The sequence below is a fragment of the Podarcis filfolensis genome (genome assembly GCF_964270895.1).
Source record: "Podarcis filfolensis genome assembly, chromosome: 4".
Classification (NCBI taxonomy): domain Eukaryota; kingdom Metazoa; phylum Chordata; class Lepidosauria; order Squamata; family Lacertidae; genus Podarcis; species Podarcis filfolensis.
In genome coordinates this window covers 59,200,202-59,212,376 of record NC_139607.1, presented here as the reverse complement: position 1 = coordinate 59,212,376, position 12,175 = coordinate 59,200,202, and the positions used below count along the sequence as shown (strand labels likewise).

The 12,175-nt window shown below is 36.8% G+C and overlaps 1 protein-coding gene across 29 annotated transcripts in view; it reads right to left on the bottom strand.

The window, feature by feature from the left end:
* The window catches only part of ROBO2 (roundabout guidance receptor 2), a 794,080-nt gene that overhangs the window by 387,606 nt on the left and 394,299 nt on the right, over window positions 1–12,175 (bottom strand). For all 29 annotated transcript variants that reach the window (XM_083611373.1, XM_083611378.1, XM_083611374.1 and 26 more), the window contains exon 2: window positions 7,173–7,499. In XM_083611373.1, coding sequence (XP_083467499.1) covers window positions 7,173–7,499 — 327 coding nt within the window. The remainder of the gene's footprint in view (window positions 1–7,172; window positions 7,500–12,175) is intronic.

Below are 12,175 nucleotides of genomic sequence, written 5' to 3'. Positions count from 1 at the left end.
TAACCATATCAAATTCTCCACTCCAAGAAACTTATTAGATCTACGCTTCCCAAACTCAAAACTTCATTGAATTTACTTAACTGACTCCCTGGAGGTTATCTACTATATTCCAATCTCACCCCTTTTCAGCTTCACTTCCCATGCTCCTTCAACTCCACTCAAGATAATATGGTTTGCATAAAGTTGAGTCTTATGAGATCACTCCTTCCTTTCCACAATTCCTGTTTTAACTTACACTTTGAGAAATCTTGATTTTTTTAAAGGTATTTTAGAGATGTAAAATTGTTGCATCTAGCCAGCTAGTATCTATACCTCCGAATCTGAAAAAACACACACTGGATTTGGTTTTGCCACATGAATTATACTATATTTTTATTATTTTTTAAAAAATGGATTTTTAGGTACCTTTGATCAAATTTAATTTTATCAGCAATCTTATAGGATGGTTAGTCAGTCTATAATATGGTGGGTCTTTTCATCTAATCCTTATATTGGTACAAACTAGAGAGACATGAAACAAGATTAGACATATTGTGTGAAAAAAATTGGTTCATGTTTTAGAGTGATGCCCTTGCTAAATTCAGTAAATGCCATAATCTCTTATTCTGACAGATAAAAGCATCAATTTACTCTAGATTTTAAAGCAAACAGGATCATTATGTTTGGAGAGTGGTCCAGAGCTTGCTATTTCAGCAATCTGTGACCTATAAATAATGCAAGACCATTTCCTCTCTTTAAATGAAATCAGGCAAGTACCCTGAAAGATGGTGGCCAAAATACAGCCCTTAGCTATATTATTCAGTATCTTGACTAAATTAAAAAGAAGGTTATTGTTCATTATTTTATCAGCATCAAGCCTCGTTTTTTTACTGGAAAAAGTGAATTTATATGAATTGTTTCTAATTTTTAATATACTGTATGCAAACACAAAAAGTAGGGAAGCCCTGCTAAATAAGTGACTTGTGTTTTGTTCCAAAAGAAAGGGTAGGAGGGAAATGATCAGTTTTTGCATGACTTTTGACCTATGAACCACAACCTTCTTGCTACTAAAGCATTCAACACCTCATTTAATCTCTCTCCTCACTACACTGGCCCAGTGCTGAAAAAAGAAAAGGGAAAAAAATAATCTGGGGACTTCATCAATTTTTCATGAATTTTCATTTAGGCCAGAGCCCCCTCTTACAGTGGTCGATAGATCAAGCGGCTGCCTCATATTTAACACCTGGGGCTACAGCTGCTATCTCTAGTACTGCAACCAACTCTGCCTAGATTAGAGATAGTGCTCTGGATCCGAGACAGTCTCAGTCAGCGCTAGGCTCTATGTTCTCTCTACTCTAACTGCAGGTATGAATCTTACCTTTGCAACTTCTTCAAGCTGTGTCTCATGATCGCTTCAACTGGATTTGAGTAAATTAAAGGTACTTATATATCAGTTAATGGTTCAAACAACTCCTAACCTTATTAAGGTTTATGCAGATTGCTTCTAAACAAATTGCAAATTGCAAATCAAGATATGGATCAATCTTATGTTTCATCATGAGAAGGGTTTTGGAATTGTATAAGAAACTGCTGCAGAAGAGGGACTATGAGTAACATCATGGAAAGAGTATTTCTCTGATTAAGGTGAAGCTGTGAAGCTCCCTTGTTATTTTTGCTATAGAATGGCTGCATGTTGTTTAAGTCATCTTGTTATATTTATAGTATCAGAATGTGGCTTATTGGTTTGTTACTATATTTGCTACTGCTTTGCTGTGTAATTATGAAATTGTTTTGCAGTGTTTATTTGAAATATATTCCTGTTCTCTTTGTTGGAATCTGCTTTGAGTGGCTTGCAAATAAATTGAATGAATGAATGATTTGGCTTGTTTTAATCTCCAAACTGGAATAAAGTTCCTAGATTGACTTTCCCCTTCCTTGGCAGCTCTCAAAGAACCAGACCAATCCTCTTGTGCTGCCAGTAGGGTATCAGCTTTCTTCTTTCCCTTTCTTCTCTGTGGTCCTAACATGCTGTGCGGTGCATTATGACTGAAAAAGCAGTTTACCATTGGGAGTACTTTGGGGACTGAGATTTGGGTGCAGAAGGGTGTTTCTTCATTTCATCAGATTGGCTTGAGAGATAAACTAATGCGTTTCAGATTTGTTCTAGAAACAAATCTGTTTATTTCCGAGTTATTCTGAGCAGAACTTGGGGCAGTTCACCCTTCTTTTATTACAAGATATGAGCCCCAACTTACAAGTTATTGAACATATAAAGAAAATAGGGCATAAAGCTTTTGGGACAGGTAGCTTCAGGTGGGGGAAAGGGATAAAATCCCTCTCTGCTACGTCCTGGACCTAATCTAGATTAGGGGCCCCATGGCTGTTGTTACTTAAAACAATAAGAGATTAGCAGCCATGGAATTCAAACATGTGTCAGTTATGCCTGGTTTTAGTTTTATTCATTCTCTTTCAATTAGTAACTATTCCCAGCAACCCTTTCTTTACTTTCCTTGCAGCATATTATTTATTTAGCGCCAACAGTCAATTAAGGATATTTTTTTCCATATTCTACTTACTATTTATTAAGGTTACAATGATATGTACATCAGAGCAAGTTCTGTTGAAATCAATTGAACTTATATCTAAATATATAAACATAGGACTGCAGAACAAGCTTATCCAAAATTAAGCTTAAAACAAGCCAAAAATATCAGGTGAATGTAATCTTTATTGCGGTCCAAAAGCCTGTAACATAGATTCAGAATAAAATGCAGATTCATACAGACAACCCCCTGGAAGAGGGAGACCGAGACGATATTTGTTTAATCTTAAGTATGATGATCTTTGATACATATGACTGCCTAAAGAAACTTTGCCACGGCCACTGTGATATCATTAGACTTGTCATCTAGAAGATATTTAGTATAGTAGGCTTCAGATTTACCCAGCCGATTTGCCAGTAGGGGTTTAATCAATAGATCCCTAGCTTGCTCATATTGTTCACAATGCCTCATACAATCGACATCCTGAGAGCATACACAGAGCCTATTTTGATAAGGGATGCCTCTCAGTCTGCCATTTAGAACTTCTGATAGAAATACATTTAATCTGGCTTTGGTAAAGAGACGCCAATAAGTTGGTACAGACAGATTTCTAAGATATGCAGGTATCTGAAAATCGTACCCGTCATGAATTCCTACTGCTATCAGGCCACATATAACATGAGATTGAGATTGGAGATCGCTATGCGATATGTCCCAGAGCCTTTGCCTCGGAGATTCAAGGGCGGTATCACAGCCCAGATGGTACAAAAGAGAAGGTGGCATTCCAATCGAAGTGGCTTTTCTGACCATAGTTTTCATCCATGAGCTGATGAACTCTTCGTTGTTTAGGTGTGGGAGTAACCCCTTCCCTAGGCCAAAGACTGAGATTTTGAGTCAGTATCTCAGGGCAGCCCACCATGCTTTAGTTGAAAGGGGGCATATCAGGTAGATGAGAAAATGTCTGAATTGTATGAAAACTGAAGGTGAGATGATTTATAATCAGCCTCAGTTAAAGTAGAATAAAATCATGCACCACAAATCATGCATCCTGCATTATTTATAAAGATTCCTTAAATAAATTATTTTTAGTCAATTGTCTCTTAAGTATCTAGGATAGAGACAATACTTCAAACTCCGTAACTCTACCTCCAAAGGTGGTAATTAATCTAGTACACTACTAAATTTTATCTGAATCTATATATATAGTAAATATGCAAATTTCCGTTTATTCTAAAATCAATGGCTTGGAGCCAAATACATCTTGTGTGAGTGGAAAGGCATTTCTACTCAAACAAGGTTTCTCCTGAGTTCTGCTGATGCAGCTCCCTATGCGACACCTGACACTGTTGTGGTGCGGAGGTTCACAGGTGGTGCATGGCATTGCAATGAAGAGGATGGGGGAAAACTCTGAAGCCCTTCATGAAACCAGGCCAAAGTTTTCAATAGAAGCACTCTGTTATCTGTGAAAGTTTGTAACTCAATTCCATCAATCTTAATGGAACATCTTAACATAAACATACCACCATTTATCTTAAAGGAAGGGCAAACAGCTTCTCAATTTAAATAGCTAGGAACCTTACCTTTAAGACCCAAAGAGTTTAACTGGTAAATGCAAACTATGAAACTTCAAGGCTATAAAAACTGTAAAATAATGTAGTATCAGGTGCATGATCACATTTCAAAAACTCTTCTCTCTAGTTTTTGCCGTGGATTTCATGTTCTCTGATCTTTGGTGTGTTGTTTTTTTTATTTGTCTACATTGAATCCAAGGTTTTTTTTCCCCTCCCCAAGGACTTTTTTAAAACTGACTTGCAGTTCATGCATGACCTACCACCAGCTGCAGTGGTTAAGAATTTAACTCGGGAGATTGCACATATTGTAACTGGAGACTCACAGCAGTCTCTGAAGAAGAGATCAGTGATATTCAATATAATAAAGTATACTTTTATGTTTTCAAAAAACAAGCAGTTTTTCTGGTATGATGAGGAAAGGCTAGATCAAAGAGCTAAATAATTCTTAGTCTACTAACACATGAATTTATGGAGTAAAACCAAATTTAGTTAAAAATTATAACATGATGATGGCGATGATGATAGTGATAATATATTGATATGTTTAACTTTTACACTACCTATTTATTACAATTATCTAAATTCATAAATTAGTAAACATTGAGCAGTGAGAAAATGTGATCAACAGTGCTTTTTATGTATATCAACAAGGTACCATTTGGGGAAGGATGAATGCTCTCAAAATGATTAAAATTCCCAGATTTATTTATATTCTGAGAGGATTCCCACGTTTTATAAAAAGATCATATTTCCAAAAGTTGATCTCTTTGTTTAGGAAATGTTTTTGGGGATCAACAACACCGAGAATATCCTTGCAAAGAATGAAGTTACAAATTAAAGAAGGTGGTGTTGGAATTCCGAATTTGGAACTATATCACTCTGCCTATTTATTGCAAGTACTAAATATTGGAAACCCACTGTTGGTCTTAATTTTCTGATGTGGGCAACCCTAGAATATACACACCTTTAGTTGGTTAGACAATAGTAGGATCAAAATATTTGAAATCCCAGTTGACTCTGGAAACAACTAAGTCAGTTAAAAGGATATGGAATATATTGTCTATCAAAAACAAATTTGATCTATTCTCACATGCCAAACTTTCTTTGTGGGGAAATCCTACTCTAAAAATTTGGGGGAGGATATAGTGACATGGAAAAATTGGACAGAAGCAGGTGTGTTGACTTTGGACCAACTAATAGATGAGGAAGATGAATTTTATACCAATGATGTTTTAATATCCTCTATCAGATGCAAGTCAATGGCAATATCTTCAGTTACAACCTCCAGCAAGTGAGTTTGGGCCAGCAGTCCTCTCAGCTTTTGAGACACCTGAGATATTGGAACATTTTGATAACTCATTTGAAACTTAAAAGCCAGTGGTTATTTATTTATAGATATTTATTAATGATTACTAAGTTTCATATGTAGACTAAGAAATGGCTGGAATAAAGAACTGTAACTTTCAATATTACCTAGACAGTGGGAAAGGTATCAATGGACCTTAAATTGAGACTTATACAACAAAAAAATAATGATCAGGATTTATACGACTCCTTTACGTTTGTATAAAAAAGAACTAAGGTAGCTCTATGCTGGAGATGTGGCAAGGACAGTGCCTCTTTGAAACACATGTTCATACAACGTTCTAAACTAAATTTTGGCAGGAGGTGCTGGACTGTGTAAGTCCAGTGAAGAAGTTAACAATGGGACAATGAAAAAGTATTATATGCACCCTAATGGTGGCCAAGCGATTGATACTGATGAAATGAAGCAATAAAGATACAATCCCCTTTAATCAATGAATTGACAATATGACAACGCTCACAACTTATGAACGGACTGCTTATATATGTAGTCTTTGCTTGGATAAATATGACAACATTTGGAATGAGTTTATCCAGAATGTAGTAAGTTATTAATATCTACATATGTATTAGGATAATAACATCATATTTATTTATGTAAGAATGTATGGGGGTATATTACATTTTATTTTTTTCTGAACCTTTTTTCTTTCCTTATTTTTCTTTTGTCTGTATCACTTTCTTTCTTTATATTTGAAATTCTTTCAATAAAATATTATTTGCAAAAATCAAAAGAACAAAGTACATCTTGTTTGGTGCTTCTACTATAAATGCTAATACTTATACAAGTCTACCACACAAATAGACAAAAATCACCAATGCCAACAAGAACAAATTTCACACAGTTTAAATAAAAATGCTACTTTTATCCTAGCAATCGCCTGATATTCTGAGAATTTTATGTCACATAAACATCTCACATAAGTCAAAACCTATTCCAAGGTACACATTGAAAATCCTCTCTGCTCTATTCTTCCTTTACAATTAGGTTCTTAACCTTGGCTGGATAATGCACATAATCAATAGAGGAAACAGATAAAAAAACCCCCCAACCCACATTATATATCTATTATACCCTAAAGTCAATTCTACTATACTATACAAATAGTAAAATTCTTCCTTAATTTGCTTTCATGAATAGGTTCTCCCTCAGTGCAAACAGTGGTTATCAAAAACACCATAGATGCCTTCAGTGTCAAGTTTTTAAAAAGCTACTCCTTATGTATAGTCACATGCCACACGCACAATGTACGGACTATGGTATGAGCATATGAAGGCTCTGAATTTTCCAACAATACATGGGAAAACTTGACAAAATGTCTTGATAAAAAGAAATAAATAGGCAGTGATGCATATATAAAATGACAGCTATATTTTGACCTTAGGCGCAACAAAACCAAATTCAAAAGGACATTATACTTGATAGAAAGATTAGGCTTCTTCCATGGTAGCACCATTCATGATTACATGAACCACAACGTATCTTAGTGCCAATTGCGCATCATGTATGGCCACTGCACTGAATACATGTGCATATAAAAGACTAAGAAATAGGAACATTTCTTTTCAGCATTCCCACATACTTTATGGGTAATTCAAATTTAACAGATTAAAGTATATAGGAATGCTTAATGGAAAATGTCCATATTTCTATTGTTAATCAAAGTAACTACACATTATCTCATGACATTAAGATAGTGTAGGGGTTACTTACGTGCTACTTCCAGCGAAGCATTACGACTCACAGCTTCTCCTAGATAGTTCCTTGCAACACATACATAACTTCCTTCATCTGGTTTACTCCTGCGTCCATGTACGATTCGTAAGAAAAATAAAGATCCACTAGGGAGCAGCATGCGGTGTGAGCGGGGATCATCTTTGTCAGTCTCCACACGCTCTCCATCTTTATACCACTCAATAGTGGGAGTTGGCCTTCCTTCAGCTTTGCAGTTCAGAGTCGTTGGCTCTCCTTTAGAAACGATTACATCTGACGGATGCTCTACAATTCGAGGTGGAAAGTCCTCCTGGCGAAGACGAGACCCTAGTGACAAAGTGCAAGAAAGGCAAATCATCAGCAAGTTATTTTTTTTAACTCACTAGTTTCTACACTAGAAATAAAACAGATGCTTTCAAGAATATTTTAGGCTGAAAATCTGGCCTGCAAACACTTTCATGGGAGTAAGTACCACAGAATTCAACATGTCTAACATCTGAATACAGTCGTACCTCGTTTTGCGGCCGGGATCTGTTCCGGAGCCCCAGCAGCTAGCCAAAAAGGATGCAGGGCAAAGCGCCATGTCTGCACGCGGAGTGGTTTGCACTTCTGCACATGCGGCAAACCCGGAAGTACCCCATTCCAGTACTTCCGGGTTTGCCGCAGAAGTTCGCCGGAATGGACACTAGAGAAGGCGGACATTTGCAGAGGTATTACTGTAGTTGTGTTCAGGACTGCACTTATTTGCCACATTGATACAATCATACACAAATACCTCAAGGTCAGAAAGTTGCTCACAGGTATAAAGGAGTGCAGCTGGCACTGAACTCAAAACAACAAATTTGTGTATATATTTGGGAATAGGGAAAACTACATACAAAGCAAACAATCACTAGGTGAAAACCACTTTCCCCAGCAACCCTCTTTATAGTCTATTCCGTCACATATCCCTGTAATTAATACATGATAGAAACTAGACAGCAACTTCATAGCAGTCTCTCCCAAATATCAGAGACTAGGAATAAGTGGTGGTCTCAGATACTACTATCTGAGGGGCATGCCCACTTCTAAGAAATATTTGGTTTCTAGTATTGGACTCGGTTTTCTGAATAATGCTAGTAATATTTTAAGTGACTTCAACTAAGAATCACATTTTTATTGATATTTGAAATATGTATTGTTCATATATCCTCGCAGACTTTGGGCTAGCCTAATCATCAAGCTTATTGTAAGGTGCATTAACTTGATATGCACACCCTAGCTGTTGCTAACCAACTCTCTATCAAGACTCTTATTTTGAAAGGAATGAAAATTGCAGCACTGTTATCACACTTTTGCAGGATACTAAAAAAAAAAAATCCCACCACACTCATTTGCTATACAAGCAAGAATCTGCACCTATACACAAAAGCAGTAAGATTTCACATGAAAGGCAAAAATAAATTGTTATGTTTTAACACTTATTTATAACTTACTCTTGCAGCCTGAAATGTAAACTGTTTTCATTGCCTAGTTCATTTATGAAAACTCAAACACATTATTTTTTGTTAAATGTATACTGAAAAGGCATTGCAAGTGGCTGTGCATCTTGCCAATTCAAGTACTTAACCTGTATCAGAGAGAAAAGGTAACCACTCTATTCCTTCTAATAAACTGCTTTTAAAAACCTTCGTGCATTTCCAATTTATTTGATAAAACTTTGGTTTATTAAACTTCCTTACTGGTAACATCTCCTGGAAACCAGAGATCTATTACATCTTAACAGCAATAACAAAAAGCAAGTTAATATGACCATAACTTCACATATTTTTCTAAAATATAATTAGATTCAATGATACTTAATCACAAGGGCAGATTGGCTCAAACATCTAGAAATTGACTTAAGGCATGCCTACTTGTCGCATCAAGGCTAAAATTAATGTTTTCTGAGTGGCTGTAACAGTTTTGGGAGAAATAGTACTTATTTATTTATACCAGTTCTAGACAACCCAGTCACCAAAGTTCCCTGGGCTGGTTACAAATATTTGTGCAACCCATACAGCATCATAAAAAATCTTAGAGCTATATGAGAACTGATATTGCATGTTTAGAGTAGTTGTTACAGTTGGAAAATGCTGCCAGTCTGCTCAATACAAATATACCTTTTCTTCTCATAGGTTGAGTTCTGAAAAACCAACCTACACTGATGTAATGAACTGGCAGGACAACAGCGAGGAGGAAGGGGATCTTAGTCAGCCGGGACTAGGGCACACCAGGGCAAGCAGGGGATGGGGAAGGAAGTTCTCACAGGGTGATGGAGCATGGCGAGGGGAACCAGAGCAGCAAGACGCATCACCAGAGCCAGTGGGCCCCCAGTGTCCCACGAACATAGCAGGCATAGGGAGCAGCAAATTTGCATGTGCGAGGGAGGCGCTACTAACATACACACTTCATTCAAACTTCAATTCATTAATGCAGAAATTCATCAACTGAATGTTGTTACAAATTAAAAATGTGAATGTCTCCATCCCTATCTTCATGTAAACACTTTTATTGATAACAGCCTTCTGCCATACCAACTCTTTCCTTCCTGCTCCAAATCTAGAAAAAAATAAACTTGAAGATGCCTTTTTGTTCCATTTTGTATCCAAAGGTAGCAGATGGCTTGCCTTGAGGGTGAAACTACTATGTTTTCCTTCCAACAATAAAAACCACATGCAACCAAAGTAGACAGTTTTCACTTGAAATCAACATCAACATATCTTTCAAATATGCATCTTTCACACTGATGATGCACGCTGAACTGGAGTGTTTTGGTTTTGTTGTGTATGTTTGTTGCCCTGTTTTACTAATGTAGCAGGATATTGTTAAGCTGTAAACCTATACCCACTTACCTGGCAGTAAATCCTATTGAACTCAATGTGACTAACTTCTTAGTAGACTACTTAATAGTGATGTAGATAGTGATGGCCTATAGTCATTAGTGGCAGGTGAGCTGTTCAGTTCAGGCATTGGACAGCTACTTGACTCAGCAGCTATGTGGTAAGGCAGGGAATTGGTGGAACAACTACCAGAGTCACCCTGTCAATCTGCTTTCCGGCAAACTTAATAGGTGGCACTGATAGGAACAGGTATAATAATAATAATAATAATAATAATAATAATAATAATAATAGGTTCCTTTATTCTTATTCTAACACCAGTTATGTTACAATGTTACAGCAGCTGGCACTGTGGAACCAAGTACCAACCCAACTGGCTCCAGCCGTACTCATCTGCTGCTAACTTTGTTTTCCAGAGTGGAAACCACTCTGGGGAAATTAAGATAGTGACAGGCACAACTACTATTGTCCTGTAATTTTTGCTAGTGCAAAGCATCTCCTAGGGCTGTTGGGTCCTAAAGTCTCCTGCCCTAATGGCACCACTAACAGCAGTTCAACTTTAAATAAATGTAAATAACTGATTTTTAAGTTAACTGGTAAATCACACAGGCAGACAGAAAAGTTACCTGAATGGTTCTATTCAGAATGGCACATTTATGATGCACTGACTACAGCATCAAGTGGTGAATTCCACACGTGAAATTTTCATGGATAAAACATGTGTATTATCCAAAGTCAACTGGAAGTCTATACTTTTCAAATGCCACACTTCACATGTCCAGATGAAAGACATTAAATAATGGTTATACTTCTGGAAAATATACCTTATGACAGGGAACCAATCAATGAAACTCCGACTACCAAGGAAACAATATACTTATGGAACAGGAATCTACACAGCCAAATCTACTGTGGAAAACTGTAGAAGCAGTGGTGCAAAGTTGCTATCAGCAAAGTCCTGGAGTTATGAGCTGAATATTTTTCCCAACACTGAAAGTCACTATCACAGTAATGCATTTTCTAGTCAAAAGAACCAAGTGTTACATATTAGTAAAGACAATAGTGTGCTAGGTAGAAGACAGCATATAGTTCAGGAAGATATAAAGTAACTTTTGAGTATTTGACAGTGCTCAACAATGAGTGCATCTCTAATATGGAGACACTACAACTTTACTGTGAATCGTATTTTACACTGAAAATGTCTTACAACAACTCTGATATGCCTAATTAGCTCAGATTACAGATCCCATTCAGTATCTGGCAGAATGCTCATCTGATGCCACTATTTAAAAATATCATTAGCATTACCAAGAGATTTCTAGATATGGTTCTGAATGTGATTCAGAGAAAACTCTCATGTTTTAAAAATGTAATGTGGAAAGCAGACTTATAGGGAAAACTGCATGACAGATGTATTCCAGGTGTTCTATACAAGCTTCCTCTGTGATTTGCTACAGTAAAACTGCCTTCATGTGCTGATTCTGTGCTTCCCAGAAAACTCTATGTGGTCATTGTGGGAATCAGAATGCTGAATGATATCACCTTTAATCATTTCTGATGTTGCTATGATGACAAGCCAATATTGCCAGCTTCCTCAGCAGCCAGGACCTGGGCTAACAAGTGCTGCATTTCTTTATTCAGTCTGGAACCACCATCTTTCTTCTTCTATTTTCACAGTCAAGGTGATTCTTTCTTGCTGATGACACCCTCCCACCACTGCCTATTCAATATAAACCCAGTTATTTATTCTTTTGGCCTGTAATGCTCAACTCTTAACACTCATTTCTGCCATCAGGATTAAATGGAATGCCCTTGGGCCTGATGACAGAACACACACACTGATTCACTATGCCAACTCTTGGCACTTGTTTAGACAGTACTTACTGGTTTTTCCTCAGCTCTCCTGCTTCATTGAGTTACAGTCAAGGTTGGCAGATACCAGGAATGTCACATGTAATAACTTCAATTTGAAAGCACTAGTATAGTGTCTCACTGGAGTTTTTGATGAATGTTCCAGGTTACAATTTCTATTTCACTAAGCACATCAGATTTCTCTGAAGAATGACAATAATCTTACTTATACAGCATGCTATGTATAACATTTCTTTTTTCTAAGCCTGGTATCTTGTTTGTTCTGCTCAA